This window comes from Anarrhichthys ocellatus, unplaced genomic scaffold, assembly GCF_004355925.1.
Source record: "Anarrhichthys ocellatus isolate YVR2014 unplaced genomic scaffold, GSC_Weel_1.0 scaffold90, whole genome shotgun sequence".
NCBI classification, from domain to species: Eukaryota; Metazoa; Chordata; class Actinopteri; order Perciformes; family Anarhichadidae; genus Anarrhichthys; species Anarrhichthys ocellatus.
The window spans coordinates 484,154-507,050 of record NW_022280120.1 but is presented as its reverse complement, the minus strand read 5'-3'; the positions used below and the strand labels follow the sequence as shown (position 1 = coordinate 507,050).

Below are 22,897 nucleotides of genomic sequence, written 5' to 3'. Positions count from 1 at the left end.
ACCCTTTCTTGTTGACTTTCACGGCGATTACTTTCGGGAATTTTTCTTTTGGCATTGTCATCCGCTTCAAAATCACCATGGGTGGAAGCTTTAGTCCGGATGCTGTGCAGCTCAGAACACAAGTGAAATGCGTTCTCTCATGGCCAGTTGTTTTCAGCGTGACGGACGATTCACCTTTTTTGTTAACAGTCCTAGTGAGAGGTAGGTCAAACGTCAAAGGTACTTCATCCATATTTATGATGTCGTCTGGTCCAGTGGAATTTTCGGCTATCTTTCTTTGAGTGAATTCGCTGAAGTTTGTAATTTTTTCCTTGAAGTCGGGAGGGAGTTGCTGACACATAGTCGTCCGTGCCCTAATTGACAGGCCTTTTCGTTGCATAAATCTGAAACACCAAGATGGTCCACCTCTAAAATCTTCAATATTCTTTTCGGTGGCGATTGTTTTAGCTTTCAGTCGGATCTGCACGGTGGAAACACCTCGGCCATCTGCTCTCTGTGTGTTCACCCAGTCTTCAAGAACGTTTTCAAGTTCGGGCCATCTGCTTTTCTTGCCTCTGAAAGCTTTTGTCGTCTTTTTGGTCTGATATGACAAGGTTAAATGTGTTGGCGGCAAAGCTAGTTAGCCTATGAACATCCATCAATTAGCCGCATCATTGTAAAAGCCGCAGTCTCAAAGCGTGTGAAAAAAAGTAGCGGCTTATATGCCGGAATTTACGGTAGTCCATTTCAACAGCAATGCAAGCAACAATCTCAATAATAAACATACAAGTTAATTACAAGCAACGACCTCTGGGATGAAAAATGAAGCCAACGCAGAAGTGCCAAAACCTGCAGTTCCTCAAATGTCCACTAGAGGCCAATTAATGCGTGTCAAGCTCTATAGACCCCCAATGTTTAGATGGCTAACTTTGCAGCAGATATAAATGCTTTTTTGTCACTGTAGATTATTTATCCGTTCAGTAAAACTGTACAGGGTGCATTTTTATATAGCTCACCCATTGAAATTAGATTAAGGCTAAAAGTTAGGCATAATTAAGGGCGTGGCCGTTTTGAGTGACAAGTTTCTACCACGACATTTTGTTTTAAGCCTGTTTTGCTGCCAGCTGAAATTAGCATCCCAATTAATATCACAGTTAAGGTGAATTACTGATGCACCTTGCTAGCGAAGCTAACACTAGCGTTAGCGGCTAACGGTACCTGGCACTTATGGTTGCAAAAAACAAAGACGGCAATGGCCAAAATGCCACACTGCTATAAAACCGTAGTCCACCAACAATGGTTGACGTCATGGTGACTACGTACACTTCTTTAGACAGTCTTTGGTAAATGAATACCTCCTTGACAATGTTAATCATAACCGAAAATTATTATCTTTGCAGAAAGGTAGAATTGATGGCTGAGTTGTTGTATGCATACGGTTTTTCCACCACCTCTACCATTCTCTACCGAGTAACGGTGGTATGCAATACCTTCACAGGCGTGTCCGTCCTCTTTCAGGTAGTAGCCTTGGCGACAGTAGCATTGGTATGAGCTGTAGATGTTGGCACACTCCTGGCCACAGGGGTTTTGGTCACACTCGTTTACATCTAAGCACAGAGAAGAAAAGACACGATTAGAATTCTTCCTGTTTTTCATATTCTTAAAAGATATGGCTGACCTCGTCCTGCGTTTCTTTTATCGTCAATGAATCCTATGAAAATTGACATTTGACAACGATTTATCTCATACGAAAAAGCTCTCTAAATACTCCGATTGCTCCGAGCCCATTGATTACAGAAGACGTACGTCTGTAAATGAGACACAAATGTTGAGTTGAATTTGTTTTAAAGTCCCAGTCATTTTCTAAAACTGCAGATCACTGTAGTTTTTAGCAATTGTTATTCAAACAGTAGGGAATTGTGTATTTGTTGGCGGCTATTTTCACAACATTTACACATTTAGTACTCTAATGAGTATTTCAGGTAGCAGGATGTTGTATGGGGACTGAGCTTAAAGTAAAAGACAGTAGTAATGAAAACAGTGTAGCTCATTGATGTGTTTTTAACAGATTTTGGATAACAATGGCGCACAGAGAAAGAAGATATACACAGTACTGGTTAGCAGAAAACAGTTAAGGTCTTCATGGGATTTGTTGACAACAATGATTATATAAAATACTGCCATCAATCATCCTTTGATGGAATAAATAAATAACATTTCAACAGGCAAAGAGATGAGCACCACCTACAGAAGCAGCATCAGAAGAAAAAGGTTAAAGAAAAAGAAGTTCCTATGGTGATACCTGAGGAGGTGTATTGTGGGAATACCACTTCAGCATATTTTGAAGGTTTCTAAATTGTGTTATTTAACTGCTTACCAAAGAAAGACGAGCTTCAAGTTTCTGGAACGAATTAGTCTGAAAAGCACTAATCAAAATCTAATCATGTCGCTCGCACAAGCTTTAAACAAACGAAAAGAAAAACCCTGAGGAGATGGAAAGCTTCACCTTTAGGCCGTGAAGGGAAACCACCACAACTTGATTAAGATCCCTGAATAATGGCTGCGACAAACTCAACGTAATGTGAATTGCGCTCCCGGTCACCTTCTTTGAAGCACAACCTCATCTTTGACGCACCTGACTGACACCATTATGTCAGACACCTCTGCATCCCGGAGATGGACACTAAATTGAATCCCAACAGAAAACGTTTTTTACCGATGACGAAGACTTACAAAGGCTGCATTCGGCTTTCTCCCCAGAGGCTTATACCTCGCCTAAAGTTCTTCAAGGGAAATAAGGCAGTCCATGTAAACAATTCTTCATATGTTAGAGAGAGAGAGCGAGAAAAAAACAGTCTAGCTTACCTTCACAGTTCTTGCCATCAAATGCCAGGGAGAAGCCGGCTGTGCATGAGCAGTGGTAGGAGCCCGGGGTGTTTTCACAGGTCTGGGCGCACAGCCTGCCGTGGTAGCGCCAGCACTCATTTACATCTGTCAGTGCAGGAGAACAGCAGCTATTAAGGCAGCAAACGGATACCTCCGGGCCACTGTGGACTCAATGCCGGGCCTCATTCAGACACACGCCCCAACAATGTGTAGGTGGGCTTTTTTCACATGAAACGCTGTTTTCGCCTGCCGCTCAAGTTCAGAGCACAGAAACTCCATCATGCTAGTATTGTTATCACAAAGAGTTTTCCGGTTTGTTCCTTTTTAAAATCTAGCGTTCCCTTGCTGGTGAAAAGATAAAATCCTGCTCTGTCTTTGTTCTGAAAGAGATTCCTAAGGAAAGCTCTCATTTACTTGACAGCTCTATTTCATGAAAGCAACCGTTTAGTTTGATCCAGTTTTATTTTGGTTTCCTATTAATAATACAGAAACAGAAACAGAAACCGAACATATGATATCATTAGTTTGTCGACTTTGCAGTTAATCAGATGTAAAGCCCATTCTGATCTGCTGGACATGGCGGTGTTTCTCTGGGATCAGTTGAACCGGTGTGGCTTCACAGACATAAGACTGAAGTCAAGCCTGAGATAGCTGCCTGTGTTGATCCCGTACTTGTAATCATAGAGCACTGGTGATGGGTGAGGCTGATCGGCAGCAGCAACCGCACTCCATGAAGGTGAGAACTTCACGCAGCATTATCAGGTCGTTAATTCATAAAAGCAGAATTTTTTGTCATGAAAACATTTCCCATTTCCCCAGAATTCTGAGATAAAATTCTCACAAATATTGAAAAAAACAAGGCAAATATTGTTTTCTCTCAAGTGCATTATGCTTACATAAAGAAGTATCCACAGACGTGCTGAGAGAATAAAAGCCCCACTAACACTATTGAGATTAACATTTAGAAAAAATAAAGTTTAATATAAAATATCTCTGTCATTCCATTCATTTTTGAACACAACTTCAAACCAACTGTTTCTCCTCCACACACTCCTCATACATATTTTAGGAAAGACAGATGGGGATTAAGTCAGTCTCTGCTGCACAAGAGAGAGAATGTCAGGTAGACACACAATCAGGACCTGCGGCCTTGTAAAGAACAGCTTGTGCATCAATGTTTTGTAACAGTTGAGTGTTTCTGCCAGTCTAGTGACGTGTTCATCCTCTTCAACATATGCAGGCCGTTTATTTCAAAGCTGCTAAAGCTGCTGTTAAAGCTCTACTTGAATATGCACATTTAAAAGGTATCTGATGGCATTATATCTTATCGAAGAATGAATGAATTGTGAGCAAAATTGTTGTTGTCTTTTTGTTGCTTTCAGCCCATTTATTGTATCCTGGGTGGGTCACTGGGGAGGAGGGATCCAAGTCAAACGGAAACAATCTCAGTTTTTTAATTCATTTAAAGAGCTAGATATCTGGCTAAAAACTGCAGGAAAACTGAATTCAAATAATAATAGACGAAAAAGAAAGAATGAAATCTGCTCCAAATGTAAACATCAAATCGATTGACTATGACTTTGGTCTTGAAATGTCATCAGGTTATTTAAATAAACAACACCCACCCCCCGGTTCCCCCTCAGGTTAACACTGTTAGCTCTGTCAGCACATCTCACTGTAGTTCATGCTGTTAGTATTGTCAGGCGACGCCATGTTGAGAGCCGTTGAGAGGCAATCAAAATGCTCCCAATTTGGTATAATACACATTAAAGTAGCTCACCTACAAAGCAATAAGTGAGGATTTTCCCTGATTTTTCCAAACCCTGTCAGTCCCCATCTCTCCATCATGTCCTCAGTGTGTTCCCACCTTGTTGTCACTCTGTACAATGAGGTCTAAATAATATAGTAGTAATAGTATATATCATTTTTTGGTGTCAAATACAGTTTGGACGACTAAAACTCCAATCTGCTTGTCATCATCTCACAGACTTGACACAGCAAAACCTACCTGTGCAGACTTTGCGCAGGGCGTCATACTGGTAGCCCGTCTGACAGTCACAGCGGTAGCTGCCAGGGAGGTTGTGACAGATTTGGCCCACTCCGCAGCGGTGTGTCCCCATCTGACACTCATCAATGTCTAAACAGGCAGAGAGAAAGCTAAAGCGCGTCAGCAATGACCCCCTCTGCACTTGACTGGGGTCTAACTTAAACACAGCTAAACAGTTTTGAGCCTAGATGTATTATTGGTGTGATTTCTCGAGCCTAACAGTTATCAGCATTAGTAAAATATCTATGTTAATGTTTAGAGCTGTTGGTTGGGCTAAGATCTAAGAGTCACAGCTATGCGGCTCAGTAAAGCTGCACATCTGTGCTTTGAGCTAAACACTAACGTTAATATGCAAACCTACAGTGACAATGCTAACAGGCTTGAGGTATAACTTGTACCTTGTTGACCATCTTAGTTTAGCATGTTAGCATGCTATAAGGCACTAAGCACAAAGTACAGCTGAGGATGATGGGAATGCCATTAATGAAAGTGGGGATTGATTTGTCACCCAAGTAATGAGGATTCATTCAAAGGGGAATGTGAATGTTGGACAAAACCACAAATGTCAACCTTGTGTTGGCGTTAGAGGAAATGTCAGTAGGATTCATCCTTTGGGGACCAAACTTTAATGAGTTGTTGAGATATTTCAGTCTGGACCAAAGTTAGCTAAAGCCATGCTGCTAGCGTGGCTAGAAAATGATCAACAGATTGAGAAAGCAATCTCACAACAAGGACTATTTAGTAGCTGTTGTGAAGCTTTTGATCATATCGCATGATGCTGGTGAAGATCATGTGTTACCACCAAAAGCTCTAGCTCAGCAGTGTTACTAACAGACCTTGTGGTAAGACTATTCCTCAGACAATCACAGGCCACAAAAGCAAACTGTGCTGTGAAGTTTGCAGACGACACTACCGTCATCTCCTGGATTAAAACCAAAGAGGAGACTTCATGTGGAGAGGGAATCTACAACCTTGCAGAGTGGTGCTCAGAGAACAACGTACTGTTCAACGTCAGACAAACCAAAGAGATGATGGCTCATTTTTTGAGAAAAAGAGTTGAGGACACACACAACATCAATGGAGCTGAGGTGGAGTGGGTGAACGGTTCCTGTGAATCAGCAATACTGAGAACCTGACGTGGTCATCACATTTCTACACCCTGAAGGAGAAAGCTCAGAGACGGCTGTATTTCGTAAGATTCTTTTCTTTTCTTTTTACAAAGGAGCAATAGAAACCTGACTGGAAACATTACAAACTGGCATAGAATGTGCTCGGCCCAGGACAGGAGGGCTTTGCAGTAGGTGATTAAACCGGCCAAAACTTTAATGGTACCCGTCCACCGAGCATCAGTGATATCGGTGAAGTGAGGGTGCACATTATTAATTCATTGATTTTATGGGAATGCTGCTATATCAGCATTCATACCAATTCAGAGCTAGAACAACTAATTATTATGTTTTCCGTTGTTGTCTGTTAACATCCACGTCAGTCTAAAAAATTCATCCCACCATCATTTCATCCTATCAAACATGTGTGTGGAATTGTCATCTCATTCTTGAGTCATGGCTAAGAAAGGGATTTGTGAGGTCAAGGGGACCTTTGACCTCCAAATTCGGATCAGTTCAGCCTAGAAAGCAAGGCGACCGTATTGCAAATATGAAGGAAATCGCTCAAGGCGGACAGAGATACTGCGTTCATAAGAATGAGTCGGACATGAGGTCACAGTTAACTTGACTTTTGACCTTAGACTACCAAAATGTAATCAGTTCAGCCGTGGGTCTAATTGGACGATACTGTGTCAAATATGAAGAATTTCCCTTGAAGGTATTCCTGAGATATAGTGTCCATGAGACAGACGTACATACAGATGTATGGTAACAGTAAGAACATACTGTAAGTGTTGGCCTTTGTACAGCACTTTGCATTTTGCCCCTTCACTTGAGGTACATTGAAATAAAACAATGCCTGCAATAAACTCTGTAGCTGTGAAGAAACCATAATAATGAGAGGAGTTGTATTCCATTACTTCGTGGTTATTTCACGGTTTCATGAATAAACATATATATTTCGTCTATCTATTCATATCACTACTTATTTTATATTGTCTTTACAATGTATAGTGTGTTTAATTTTGCCCTCAATATAACTGACCTTAACTAGATGATATTCAGGCTCATTCTACCCTATTATGGCATTCTGACAACAACGCACTTGAGCGCTTGTGTGTGAACCAAATGCAACTTCAATGCTTTCATTCACATGTTTCCATAGTCGGCAGTCTCCTCATTCAACGCTGTTGTGTGTAGGAAGTAAATCTCACCGACACACTTGGCTCCATCGGGGCTGACGTGGTAGCCATGGCTGCACATTATGATCTTCTGCTGGCACGTGTAGGAGCCCACTGTGTTGATACAGTTAAAGCCTGAGCTGCACGGCTCACTCAGGCTGCTGCACTCATTTATGTCTGCAGAAACACACACACACACACACACACACACACACACACACACACACACACAATCACGATTAAAGACAGCTGAATAAAAATGACACAGCAGAGTGATTGGTTGGAGGTTTAATCCTGATTGACAGGTCTATTGATGTCTACTTCCTCCCCGTGATTTTAACAGAACAATTATGTAGCAGTGTAAATACACTGCTACATAAGTAAATACTTGTTGATGTTAATCGTGTCTTCTTAATATAGTAGTCCAATACTCGGGGAGCAGTGTTGACGGAGCAGATTATGATTGCAGATTTAATGCATGTAGTCAGGTGGAAGTGGATGGACAAAATAATAAACATGGGATAGTATTTTGACTGAATGAGTATCAAAAAGACAACCAAGCTGAATTGTCGTGTCCGTTAGATGGGAATTGCTGAACAGGCAGGTGGACAAGCCATATAGATTACAAAAAGATTACTGAAAATCACAATAAACAGTTTACATTTGAGAAAGCTAAAGGAAGCCTCCGAGCATCAATGATAGATCTGTACTGTATGTGTGATCATCTGCTGTGAGTCATTAGGCTTGATGATTACTTTGCTCTGCGTGGTTGTATCAGCTGGGCTGTATCAGACACTTTTTATGACAACAAGAGCACCCAGGGGTGAACATTATGGCGACCTCGTGATATTCCAAATGAATAAAGTTTCCCTACACACTGCAAAACACATTAGCAAGTTGTTTAAAAGAGGGCATATATATATATATATATACATATATGTGTATATATATATATACATATACATATATACATACATACATATATACATACATATATACATATACATATATACATACATACATATATACATACATATATACATACATACATACACATATACATACATATATACACATATACACATATACATACATATACATATATATATATATATATATACATAGTGTGTGTATGTATGTGTATATGTATATATGTGTATATATGTATATATGTATATGTATATATGTATATATGTGTATATATATATGTATATGTGTATGTATATATGTATATATATATATATATATGGCACTAAATAGCGCGAGTTAGATATTATTGTAATGTTTCGGACCTTTGTCCGAGGAGATTTTCTCAATCTGGACCTTTTGGAATTTTAGTTGAATACCCCTGTTCTAGATCATACGTTACAGTTACAAAATGTCTGAAATGACGATCAACAGTAGCCTAGTCCTTTGTAAGTCTATTACATTATATGCGATTGTCGTAATCGCATATAGTTGCCATGGCAACAAATTCATTTCAACATTTAAAAAAAGTATTACATCTAAACTGGTTTTAATGATACCAATTAAAAGTGAACTTTGTTGAATATTTGAAATTTCGTTCAATATTTTGATTAATATTTAGCCTAAATATTGAACAATGAGTGAACTCTGGGAGCCCTCATATCACGACCTTCTCAGTGTCACATGTCCGTGGGAAAAAAGGAAGTGCAAACAGCTTTCCTGATAATGAGACGTGATCAATTAGTTGTCTAATCAAAGTAGAAGACCCTCCCCTTTCACAACTAAACTGTAAAACATGGATTTCATATTACCGCCTCTTAGTAATATTAGACATAATTGCTGCCATATGGCAACACCGCGCAGCAGAGGGTTGGCCAGCAGAGAGCCGCACTGACGTGTCTCTTACCGACACAGTTGCCATGGGAGTCCTGTGTGAAGCCGCTGATGCACTTGTGTTTGGGTTTACAGAGGAAAGAGCCCGCGGTGTTCTCACACGCAAAGCCTGCACCGCAGTTATGGGTCCGCAGAGCACATTCATCAGCGTCTGGAAGAAAGAGCAGACCAGATAAAGTCATCAGACCACACTTTATTTAAATGTTAAGAGCTTAAATGTGCTTTCAGCTTGTCAGGTACAGCAGGTGGCACTGTGGCTCAAGCACAGAACAAACATGTGCAGCATCCCAGAAACTGTGAATGTGAAGGAAAAAAATCCCCCTCCTATAAAAAATACTGTATCACAACTCTGCAATTAGGAGAAGTTGAGCAAAACTTCTTAAATGACAGTTATTGAATCTCATGAGCGATGGATAGAGTGTAAATGGAAAAGTTGTTCCTCTGCGCCGCGAGCCTGTTTCTCAGGAGTTCCCGTCACGTCGGGTCCTCTGAGACTCGTCTTCCCCAACCAGTCATCGCCAAAGTCGTTGCTTTCATGAAGCCAATTAGTTGCCCCCCCCCCGTTGGATGGCCGGCTAAATATTACCTTCATTATCGAGCGACATTGATTCGTCCTCCCTGGTGCCAAGAAGTGATGACACGGAGTCGCGGAGCTACAAAGCGCTTCCTCTCTGGGTGATTATCTTGTCACATACCGAAAGACAGCACAAACATCACCACTGGGGCCAAAACCTGTTGCATAAATCTCAATGAAGCCCTGCTGACTCATGACCACCAACATGCAATTGTCACAGTATGGTAGGAATGAATATGATTCTAAATAATCCACATTACTCTGTTTCTACACACCACCCTGAGGATTTGTGTGGATTCCTCTGTCACTAATGTTGATTGTATTCCTCTAAACAGGGATGGGGGTCAAAATGAGGCGTCTAATTATATCCTGGTCCCGTGAAAGAGCCTCTTTGAAAACAACTGTCTGCCATGAATAAACCCAGGACACTCCAATTGCACCTATTCATGTTGTAGTAGCCTATTCAGGGATGTGTGCACGCTCAAAGGGCTCTTTAAGAACAAATTATCATTGGGTTTTCAGACATACAATTAGAAAGAGCAATAGAATCCGGCAGTGCCTCAGTATGAGTCAGGAGTGTTGGACCTGTGCGCAGCTGGTTAAATTGCTGAGGCAACACAGAGTAACACACTCCAACACAAACACGAGCACTCGGCCAAACTAAGTGCCAAGTTATTAAGTGAAGGTAATGTTCAGAACCTCCCAACGATAGGCCCGTCACTACATATGAATGAGTATTATGGTTTTCAGCCAGATGTAACGCAACCCAGTGTCTTTCCGGGTTTATAACCACGGTTTAGTCAGTCTTTTCCTAACCTTGAAAGGTGCAATGTGTAAGATGTAGCCAAACCACTAGGGGCAGCGTTTCATATATATATATATATATATATATATATACATACATATATACATAAACATATACATATACATATACATATATACATACATACATACATACATATATACATATATACATATATACATACATACATACATATATACATACATATATACACACATATATACATATATATACATATACATATACATATATATATACATATATATACATAGATACACTGTATATATATACACACATATATATATATATACACACATATATATATACACACATATATATACACATATATACATATATATACACATATATACACATATATATATACACATATATACATAAATACATATATATACACTGTATATATATATATATATATATATATTAGTGCTGGGCAACGATTCAAATATTTAATCGCGATTAATCACATGGATTTTTTGCGATTAATCACATTGTTATGGCAAAGTTCAATAATGAATTCAAAAGTAGTGTATTGCGAACTTTTATTTTAAAAGTACCGCTATATGAACAAAAGTGCAATAACATTTGGTTCACGAGATGCAGGTAGCATGTTTTATACTTAATGTGAATATAAGTCATACTTTGTTGGCATCTTATTCTGAAAACCAGATGTTCGTCTGAAGAAACCGGATGTTGTCTCACGTTAATCTTTCCGCTAACTTTCAAAGTCCTTCGCTCGCTCCCGATCTGTGCCGTTTAAATGCGTTTACCTTGAATTTCAGCATATAGGTGCACTAAAATTTCTGACTGTAGGATGTTTGCTGGCTTTTATCCCACTGTTCTTGTCATCCTCTTGTTGTTATGTATATGTATTGTCTCTTGTCTTTCAATAAAAAAAAATAATAATAACAATAATAATTATAATAAATTTAAAAAATGCGTTAACGCGCGATAAAATAATTGTCGGCGTTAATTAATGAATGCGTTAACGCGAAATTAACGCGTTAACTTGCCCAGCACTAATTATTAGTTACTATTATTAAGTACAGTGATCATGTGAACAGACACAAACTTATCAAAAGTCTCTCCAGCTGTTAAAGCCGACTCACAGCTGATCCTCCATCATCAGAAACAGACGTCGCTTCACGAGACACTTCAGAGGAAAGGACATCTCATGTCTCTTAAAACATATTTCCTCGTTTCCTCTCTCCTCGCATGGTTTCTTCCATGCATCCCTGGTGGGAGGGACTAAGACGCAAGGAAAGGACCGAAGTGAGGGAAACGGGGATGCAATTAATAGACATGGGGTACTTCTCAAGTCTCTTAATTGTCGTTTTCTCGCTCCTCGATCCTCGCTTGAACCGGTATCATCCCTTCGATGGTTGCCAGGCAACCGGCAGAGTTTCCAGCAAGTAAATGTGCCCAGCTAGGACATAGTCCAGCTCATAAAACCACAACTTACCTCTTGGTTTTTTGGATGGATTGAACCAATGAGATATAACTTTTAAAATAGTGAGCTTTAGATGTTCTTGCATAGCTAGCTGCTGGTTCCAACTTCATATGTACAAAACAGATGTGGGAGTGGTATCAATCTCATATAGCTGTGCATTCCACAATATGTTTAACTATTCCTTAAAAAAACATTGTAATGGGATTAAAAACACACTGTTGACACAAACAGTAACCCTGGCTTTTGCAGAATTGCCCCAAATTGGCATTATTGCCTGATGATAGGGTTGAGGTTCTGCTTTACTGACCTTTCTGTCTTATTTCTGCTCTCTATTAAAATAGAAGGTAAACAACCCTGTGCTGCATGTTAAACAAGATATCATCAGACATCATCAGGACCACTTTAGTGGCTCTGAAAGTGACTGCTGGGTAAATTGGCTTAACGAAATGCATCAGGAACAATGAACTCACCCTCACAAGCGCCGTTCCTCAGGTGGTAGCCAGCAGGACAGGCGACCCGCGGCTCGCATACAAATGAGCCCACCATGTTCACGCAGCGCTTGCCGGGCTGGCAACCGTGGGTGCTGGTCGCACACTCGTCCACGTCTGCAGAAGAAGAACAACAAAGGTGAATGACGGGGGGGGGATGAATGTGAGGTGGAGATGAGGCCGACTCTCAGAGGTCCGGTACATAATCCCCCGCACCAGCTGGCTCTGACTGTAAACATGATGGGGCTCAATGAGTCAGCAGCAGACAGACGTCTGCACTAAACACTAAGAAAGGAAGTCATTCTTAAATCCTGGAGTCTGAGGCATACCAGGATGTGACATGTTCGCCTGCATGGAAATCACTCACTGGGAAGCTGTCATGAGAGTCTCAGACTGAAACACTGGCTTTAACACTAAACTGAAAACACAAACATTATATTAGGGAATCTCTATGCAGCATTATCTCTTCTTTCAGCTCATTTGTTGTTTTTTATTTAGACAACTTGAATGTTTCAGCGCTCTCATCAATCTCTGATCCAGATGGAACAGGCAGCTGTTTTCAGTACTAATAAACTCACAGAGCAACTGCTACCTGCCCAAACAGCAGACTGATAAAGTTAGCAACTAGCTGGTGAACTGAGCGAAGCATTTAGCAGCTAAAGAGCTCAATATTTGGAGACCAAAACAGAGCTGAAAGGGGGGGGGGGGGTGAATGTACATCTAAACTGACTGATGTTGACATTTGTGATACATTTATGTTTTTAAGCTGTACAAATTGTTACAGCCAACTTGCTAATCAGCAGCTTATTTGTCCTGCTAACTGTCATTAGCAATTAATTGTTTTGTAGCTCATTTAGCAAGCTATTAACTAGAAAACTAAGATGAGGTTTAGGTGCAACATTTTTTGTGTGTTGTATTCAGGGCCTGACATTAACATTTTGCTCACCAGGTACTGTGGCTAGTGGTTTTTTAAAGTCACTAGCCACTGACATTGTCACCAGTGTGTGTTGGTAACTTATTAAGTAAGTAAGTAAGTAAGTAAGTCATTTTCACCAGGTTGTGTCTTCTCTGTTTACCTTACCTATTAAATATCGCCACATTGTAACTCCTGTAACTTTTTGTCTCATAATGGCACGAAAGACAAGATATGGAAGAATGGACCAATAGAATGAATAAACGGTGTGTTCAGGTGCTCATGGGAGAGGTAGGATCTTAATGTCACGTTTTAATGGGTGAATTATTTCATATATATATAAATGCAGAATGTTTCACCCACCAAAGTGACTAGTAAGTGTCACTGCGTTACCGGGCACTGCCTAATTCCCCCCTGCATTTGGCGGATGGACGGGTGCCAATGCTAAGCCCTGGTTTTATAGTATGACTAATGATAGTAACAGTGATGATTACCACATTGCGATGTGGTAATCATTTTAGGACTATCATGAAATGATCTGACTCGCACTTGGGCAAAGAAACAAGGGCCTTCTTGCTGGTGTATCCACAGACAGGAGGTAAGAAGATGTAAATATACATAGCAGAGCACAGGACAAGCTGACGTGTATGTGTTGGCAAAAAAACAAACAACGGAATTTACATTTTAGCTGGACTATGTGAATATTTGTTCTCAGTCCGACTGATACACATTACGCTCACAGAATCGGTGCTGGAGTGCTGTTTGGCGGGCAGTCGTATCAACTTTGGACAGTGACTGCTTTATAAATCCCAAGTCATCAAGTGCCATGTTGTTTGTTATGGTTGTCGTGAGAAATAAAACACACAATCGCGAACATTTTTGGATCTTTATCAGTCAAACAGCACAGCAGCCAGCAAACAGGCGCTGTTGATTTATGACACTGGCGTGATCGCGCCGAAACAGCGGCCCATAGCTCCGCCACGGCCTTCCCTTATCGCGCATCGCAGTGCACGCTCGATTAGCTGGGTGCACTGATAGCATTGGGCTGGGATTTATTGTGTGTGTGTGTGTTTGTATGCTTGTTTGCGGGGTAGGGTGGCAGTCATCAAACCCCCGAAATATGTCGCATTCCGCTGGGAAACTGGTGAAAATCTGTACAAATCTGCATCACGGAAGCCGGGGCTCCAACACAAAAGGCAGGAACAAAAGGGGGAGCGAATTCTCCCGTGTCCCCTGTGATCTGTTGGCAGCCCCTCACTGAAACGCCTTTGTCGACTTTCAAAGCTTTTGCCGCAAGGGGATGCAAATGAACCCGTGCGCCTTGCGACACCTTTCCCACGGGGGAGCAGGAGGAGGAAAAACACTGATCTGAGGTCTCTAGCAGCAGCTCTTTTCCCTTTCAGGTTATTCATCCTTAGAAGAACTACATAAGCATCACCTCTCACACCACAGAACATGGTTTACTGGATTACATGAAGCCTCTGTGGAGCTGCAGCAACGACATTCATCTTCACCCACTGAAATGAACAATTTCCTCTTAACATTGAGTAGCTCTCTGTGGAGTCTACAGGACTCGTGCTATCCAGGCAGCGGCATGGCGACACGCTCTCATTTCGGGGCCTGCTTTCGCAAATGTTCCCAGTTAACGGGAGGGTATTTCGGGGCGAATCACACTGAGCGCCTGCTCTTCCGGGCCTCGCTCTCCTCAGGGTTGGACGGGACCGTTTCCAAATGTTTGCGTATTGCCAGTGGTGCAGAAAGTCGCCATCTCCTTCCACTCTGGTGGCCAGCTTTATTTCCAGTGCGTCATTCGAAGAGGGGGGGAAATAAAAGGAAAAAAGCGCCTATTGCCTCAAGGTCCCTACCTCCCCCAACGGGTCCCTAAGGACAGCCCCATTACACAGTTGCGAGGAGTGAAGTGATCGAATACAAGGTGGAAAGAAAGAGAAACGCAAATGCTAAGTTGAGCGGAGCGTGGGGATGGCAGTTTTAGAAAGATTCCATCAAGGGCGAGACCAGAGGAGGCTGTCTGAGGAAGATGTCTGAGAGGCAGGACCATTAAGAGGCACAGAGGAGAACACACACCCTGTTGTTCTTGAATACTGGACCCAGCTGACGAGATTTTTTTGGAGTTCAAGCTGAGGTGGATGAAGTCAGCCTTGGCTTGTTTGCAGATTTGGTTCGAGACAAGAGGGCTAGGGTTACACAGATGCAGACTGGTGCGACTGTGAGGAGCACGAGCTGTGAGCATGGTTCTATCCCAATCATCACACAAAGAGCGAAGATAAACACCGACCTATTTGAGAGTCGGGCTGGGTGTCGGTACTCTATACCTTTACGGTATTGACCGAAATAACCCAGCGCCATGTAGGGTCGAAGCTTCTCCAGTCAAAATATACCTGCGATTCTTTTTGTACCCAGACCTAGAAGAAATATATATTTGTATGGTGCTCGCAGCCAATCAACACAAGCATTGTTTGATTAAATTAGAGATGCATCGATACTGACATTGGTCCAATACTGACTCAAATAGCTGGATCAATTATCTGTGACAATAAGCAAGTCAGGTATTGCATACATTATTTTAATAGAAAACAATTGTGTTTTTAACAAAGTTAGGCAATATTAAAGTCCAGCCTCATATTTCCCCACACTAAAGAATGATCCCATTGTCTTCCACACACTGTTATCAGATAGGTACTAGGTACCAAAGCCCAAGCATCTCTAACGGTATTTGGATTGGAAAAGTCAGATCGATACATTAATGCGGCATATGATTGGCCTGCTACCGCAGCAGCTATAACCCATACAGTCTGTGGTGCGGTGAAGTCGATCACTGTGTATTTAACAGAGCTGGCAGTTCAGCGCGCCATGATGCCACCAAAACATTGGCAAGTATGGCTTTACAAAGTGCCTTTGGTGTCCGATAAACATAAATACAGCAGTGGTGGCATCCACATGATGAGCATCGAATGAAGTAGGAAAATAAGGTATCAAGTGAAGTACTCTACCGGTATCTGTATCACTTTAAGGGTACTGGTATGGTCGTTGTTTAAATGATACCCAGCCCTACATGTGAGCAATATTTTTTCAGGCTTTTTCAACAACTGAGCAACTCGATCTGCTGAGAAATGCCTCGAGGTATTTCGGAATGCAATACAAAAACCTTGGGATGAGAATTTGTTGTCAAGATAATCAACTAAGTGACATTCTGCTGATAAATGTACCTGTTCTCATGTGTGTTGCACAGGGCCACCAAACTATTTAAAAGCCTTTCAAGGTTATGAAGACACAATTATGCAGTAGGGTTGCTTGCAATAGTCTTTGTGCTTCTATGAATATAGAGCACTTAGCTTGATACTATCACAACTTTTAAAAGGGACACATTATGAAACCTCTCCACAGCGATAAGGGAGATGATATCAATTTGAATGATTTTTCAGTTTGGTTAAAGAGAAGATGGTCACCCTGGATCAGACCACAAGGCTTCTCTTTGTTTGGGTTTGGCGGGTCTGAAAGCTACGTGGTGGATTAGTGTTGATATCCTTCACAAAGTTTGGTGGTTCGCAGTGATATCACCCTCCAACAATCCCAGCCATGTAAATCTAAAGAGGATGGTTGCAATGTGACCAAGGAGAGAGGGTAGCACATGCAGGCCTCGATGAAGATTGCAGGGTCTTATCCATAGACTGTATATAAGAAGTGGACGTAGTCATTGTGATGCCCCCCATTGGTGGGTGGAGCCTCGAGTTCGGTATAGTCGCCATCGCCATTTTTGATTTTGTCCGTCCATAGTTGAACTGTGGAAGTGACACCGTGGTTGAAACGCCATTATGCGGCTCTGGTGGCGGACTGTCAATCACAAGGTAGCCCCGCCCTAAAGCATACTCTGCTTTATGGTCTGTTTGACTCTAAAATGGATCATAATTTACTAAAAGAACATCATGCTGTATTGAAGAAGACTTGAAACTAGAGATTGAGACCATAAACTCATGTTTACAATGTTTACTGAGGTAATAAATCAAGAGAGAAGTAGAGTCATTTTCTCATAGACTTCTATACAACTAGAGGAGTCACCCCCTGGTGGCCAGTACAGAGAACGTAGGTTTCAGGCACTTTCACATTGGCTTCACTTTTCAGAACCAGAGGTTGCCGCATGGGCTCATCCATAGTTAACATAAATATATATTAACTGCTGCAACCGTTTGTAGAAGTGAATTTGATGGAAGGGCAAAGGTGGCAACCACATGTGTTGAAACTAGAAACCATTATGATGTCTGAATTTGGTTTGTCTGTGTTTGCCAGGGAACTTTAAGAACATCCCTTTGCAGCGTGGTGACGAGCAGAACTAACGTCAGAGCACTGGTTATCTCTCCGGCCCACACATTTAATATTCAGATTGTGTATAAAGCCCTCTTCACACATCCTATCCTGGTTGACACACAGAAAGGATATCTATGGGAACAACTGCATCTGCAGCTGAACACACCATTGAGAGAGAAAAATACGGCTTTATTTGCTCTGTTAACTGTGAAATAAAATACCATGCAGTCTCATCACCATTTATGATGGAAGTGCTTGCATTTGCTAAACATATATTAGATTACTTTACTGCAAACATCCTAGGTAGGTGCATGCCTCGCAGTGTTTCTACACTCAAACAAGTACCACATTGTTTACTTCACAGTGTACTTACATCTCTGTTAAATCCTCAAAAACAGTCTCACACTTTGCAGTACTAATTGCTTTGTTCCATTCCAGCCTAAACCAAAAAAGTTGCCCACCCACATCTACCATGTGGGAACACTTTCGGCCCTCACTACGATTGCTGAATGGAGTGAAGTCGGAGGGGGAAGCGCTAACTCTCATGTGGTGCTTCCAGAGGTACGGTCCCGTCTGCTGACTGACAGACAGATTAAATAAACTCAGCCAGGGCTGCACTTCCACTGTATACATTTACCGTTACAAGTGCAGGGAAATCCAAGTTTCTATAGCAGGCCTTCAGTATTTAAGCAGCAGACGATCTGAGGAAAAAAGTATTCATGCAAATGTTTTTTCATGAATTTCTATTTTCATGTTAATATCATTCACCTCCTACCTGTCCATTTCTGGGGTAGGATTTGCACAACAAGCAACTTATCTTTGCTGGTGTGGATAGAAATCCAGAGGTATACCATATATCTTTTTTTTATCACAAAGGGAAATTAAAGTAAGTCCATTCATGGAAACATTTACGTACTCTTCTGGAGGGAGATTTAATGTCCATGGCAGGCGGCAAACTCCGGTTATGCCGAGTGAAGCCAATGAGGAAGTGTCTTAATACTTGCATTCTCTCTAATGTCCAGCAGGGGGCGACTACTCTTGTTGCAAAAATAAGCCTGGTTGTACAGAAGTCTATGAGAAAATGACTCTACTTCTCTCTTGATTTATTACCTCAGTAAACATTGTAAACATGAGTTTATGGTCTCAATCTCTAGTTTCAAGTCTTCTTCAATACAGCATGATGTTCACTTAGCTCTGCTAAGATGTCTTTCGAGCTAGGTTTCTAGATTAGTAACGCTGTTTGAGCCAAATCCCAACCCTACCTTTGTATGTTACAGTCTCAGAATGATGAAGACAGTTGGAGAACGATTAGATACAAAATAGAATGTAGATTATTAAGGATAATTATTTTCTTTGCAACTTTCATGTGTTTCCCAAATGATGTCCACATCCTAGGCATTCTATTTCAGTGATGAGCAAGTTACTTTCAAAATGTAAATGTAATATATTACATATTACTAGTTAGTTTCACTGTAAAGTAACAAATAAGTACACAGAAGTACAACCAGGCATTATTAATTGGAATAGGGTTTTATAGCGAGGAATCAAAGCACAGAGGATCAATGTTGTAAGAGTAGCACAGGCCATTTGGAGAACAGCAGCGCCAGCAGTTGAGTGTATAGGAAATTGGGTACTTCCAGGAAATCATGTTTTATTGGTTGATAATGAGAAGATATGTTGACAAATAATTGTGTTACCGTGTGTTTCTTCTGCTCCGGGAAGAGCACGCATGATTTGTTTTCACCCTTTAAACGACAACCAACTGCAGTTGTGAAGTCTGACCCGAACCTGTTTTGCCAAGTTTTCATGTAGAACTTTGGGAATTGAAGGCTAGTAAGTAAACCGACGCTGTGTGTAGCTGCTACAGTGTAATTGGTCACAGTTGAACAATGCTCCAAGGAACAGTCTTCCACCAAGTGGGAGCCCAGTCAGTCGATGCATTGCTTAGAATCACAGGACCTTCATTCTCCTCCTTCATCAGTGACTGCATCCTATTAAATGGTGTCTGCACAAACTGCTCAATTGCACCTTTTGTCCCGCTGTCATGGCCGTATATGTGTCGTTCATTTACACAGCAGTGAGTGGTATTGTTCACGGTGTTGGGTTTGTTTGCTCCATCCCTCAAGCAGGAGTCACACAAGGCAACAAACAACAGCTCAAGGGATGTACACGCGAGCGTTGATGAATCGCCGATGAATCGCCGATGAATCGCCGATGAATCGCCGATGAATTGCCGATGAATCGCCGAACGGCGCCAAGACGAGAAGGAGCGGCAGCCCTTACCTTCACACGTGCGTCCGTCCGTCTTCAGCAAGAACCCCGGGAAGCAGGAGCAGAGGGCCCGGCCTGCCTCCGCCGTGCACTGCTGACTGCAGGGACCGTTTTCTGCAAGAAAATAAATGCGAGCTGCATGATTCTGCTGCAATCATCTCTGGATTGCGCGCAGGACAGACGTTCAACTCATGTCTACCTGTTTCTCTGTCGTCTTTTGTCATTTGTTACGCTGATGTCTCGCTCCCTCAAGGTTCCCATGGACCCCCACTTTCACATCTTTGTCACAGCCTGAAGGAAGGAGCCCCGGCGTTCAACACAACAGACTCAATTCTCACTATTTAACAGCCCGATAGTCCTAAAAGGTGTTGGCGAAGGAACCATTTCCCACATTCCCTGCTTAACATCAGAAGGCCGCTCGATAAATTGATCAGCATATTCTAAAACGAACCAGAGACACTTTGAAGGAGGAGCGGGGCTTTTCGTTAGAGTCTGGAGTAGAGACTGAAGGGTTTGCCATGCTGATCTCCTCCTGACTCGATCAAGATTCGGCTTGCGGAGCTGCAGCAGCATGGACGCTGCAGATCAACTGCGACTGAGTATTTTATCTTCGAACGCGCATACAGCGAGGCAACTGGCTCAGTTTTTTTACTGCTGCTCACGAGGGAGTTATTCGCCTCGGGGGAAATCGGGACACACGTCAGCCCGTCTCGTTGATTTAATACAAAGCAGGGCTGATTGGTTGAGCAGATGCGTCCTGCTCACTGGGCTCTGGCTCACCAGCGAGTGCTTGAGCACTTCACCGCCTCATAGGAAACGCTCTCAAAAGCCCGACTGAATAAAAAGATAATAAAAAAATATGGAACATGGCGTTGATGTCAGAATATAGTTTTAGATGCTCAGCTGGCATTTACGAACATGTGTTCCTGAACGTCGGCTTGCACTGCTACTACACTGCCAGTGAGGGTCTGTTAATAAACCTTCTTTCCATTTTATCAAATACAAAAGTTCAAACAGAAATCTGAGAACATGACTGCCACAAATCACACCAAATAATCAAGATTAGGAGTAAAATAATCAAAATACATTATTACAAAAAAGGACCGGCTGTCTTTTAAGAGAGGGGATTACTTAAAATACAATTATTTTATAAATACAGTGGAGTTCGACATTTGAGCAAATAATATTTTGGCAGTATAATGCAATTGTTTTTGTAAGATATTCAGCAGGCTATGTCAGTAACTGTTGGTCAAATTCTGTCCGGAACATAGCTCCACCACGTCATGCGATATGCTACGTCATTACACTTAAGGTACAACTACAACTGGGACCCCTACCGATGACATTCAATGACCAGGGATTCACATTATAGACAAATTGGCCACAATTCCTGACGTTGACCATACAGGGTCCAGGAGTGAACCCTGTTCAGCCAAGGGGAGAAGAGTCCCACAGCAGGAAGTGAATATCAGAGCCTAGAATCATGCCTCATGTTCCTACATTAATGTATTAAGGAAATCCCTCTCTGCTTCCAGCTATCTTTAAACAGCTGGAAATGAAGTTTTGTTGCATTCCGTAATTTTAATATTTTGCATTATTTGCATCATACAGTAAATGAACCATGCAGAACCATAAATAAATAGCTTGACAGACCATTTCCTATTATCTAAAACAATATTAGATCCTTTAAAAGGGAACTACGTCCATTTTCAAAATTACCTGTTATTCTTATAGTCTAAGACAGTCCAATAACATCAGTGAACATGATCAACTCTGGCCCAAATCCAAAATGTAGAGTCATCCGACACTGAGAGCACCCAGGGGGAATATTCTGTGTATACAGCAGCGTTTTCTGTTTCAAAACTGACAACACTACAACACAATATGTCTCATTTGGGTGTAAAACAGATCAAATCTGCATGACGAGGCTGTTGCAGGCAACGATGCATCGAGGTTCCACCGCGAAAGAACGTTTTACCCAACAGAGCCATATACATACCAGGGCCAGGACCATCTAAATCACCATGAATGAAGTTAGACAGGAAAAGGTTGATGATTCGCTGAGTCATCCAAAACATAAGCTGTGTTTGTTTTTTAACCTGAAAACGTAACGTGCTGCACAAAAAGGGCAACAGAGAATCCAGGACGCCCATCATCTGGCTACGGTGACACAATCAATCATCTTCTCTTTATTGCCTTTTAGAGGTCTATGCTGAAAAGTTTGAATGTGTGGTGTTGCCGTTACCTGCACATGGGTGGAGGCGGGGACGGGCGGGCGTGGTCGCACCAGATGCGGCGACTTGTGTCGGGACCACAGCGGGACCGTACTCTGGGACTCCGTTGTCCTCGTCGGGACTCACTGCACATGGAAGCAGAGACCAGGAAGAACACTGAAAGGGTTAAACTACAAAAAGGAAATTACTCCGTGCCTTCAAATGAATTGAATTGCGGAACGAATGACGACTCACAAAACCAATTTTAAAAAGGGCAATATTCGGCATGATATCTATTTCCTAATGACAGGACATAATCGTGCCCAGGCTGTATGTCTTTGCCATTAAACTATTTTATAGAGCATGGAGAGGTCTGTGAATGAATTGTATCGCATTGGAGGTCGCGGGGAATTTTGATGAGCCTGTTTAAGCGGCTTTTGCTCAAGTGCCATAAGTATGGTGGGGAAATCTGTTGTTGGTTTGAAAACGGCGTAAACACAGTAATAATGACCGTAGAGACACATTACCATAAAAGTTCAGATTCCTGTTTGGAAGCTTTTAATGGTCGTAAAATACTTTTTATTGTTCATTCCCTCATCCTCATGTGTGGATTCCAGTCAGGCACGTGTGTTTATTTTAGTAAAACCTAAGGAACACGAGGTCAAATAGGAGGCAACATGAAGAGCATGTCAAAAAATGGGAAGAAGCTACCTATACAGTTGTGTGAAAAAGTGTTTGCCCCCTTCCTGATTTCTTATTTTTTTGCATGTTTGTCACACTTAAATG

The 22,897-nt window shown here is 41.7% G+C and overlaps 1 protein-coding gene across 2 annotated transcripts in view; it reads right to left on the bottom strand.

The window, feature by feature from the left end:
- The window catches only part of fbln2 (fibulin 2), a 79,467-nt gene that overhangs the window by 6,872 nt on the left and 49,698 nt on the right, over positions 1 to 22,897 (bottom strand). The window contains exons 7-14 of one of the 2 annotated variants that reach the window (XM_031875401.1): positions 22,144 to 22,257; positions 19,911 to 20,012; positions 12,374 to 12,508; positions 9,073 to 9,210; positions 7,233 to 7,376; positions 4,874 to 5,002; positions 2,845 to 2,970; positions 1,470 to 1,586 (exon numbers count right to left, since the gene is read on the bottom strand). In XM_031875401.1, coding sequence (XP_031731261.1) covers positions 1,470 to 1,586; positions 2,845 to 2,970; positions 4,874 to 5,002; positions 7,233 to 7,376; positions 9,073 to 9,210; positions 12,374 to 12,508; positions 19,911 to 20,012; positions 22,144 to 22,257 — 1,005 coding nt within the window. The remainder of the gene's footprint in view (positions 1 to 1,469; positions 1,587 to 2,844; positions 2,971 to 4,873; positions 5,003 to 7,232; positions 7,377 to 9,072; positions 9,211 to 12,373; positions 12,509 to 19,910; positions 20,013 to 22,143; positions 22,258 to 22,897) is intronic. The other variant, XM_031875402.1, reaches the window with a different exon arrangement.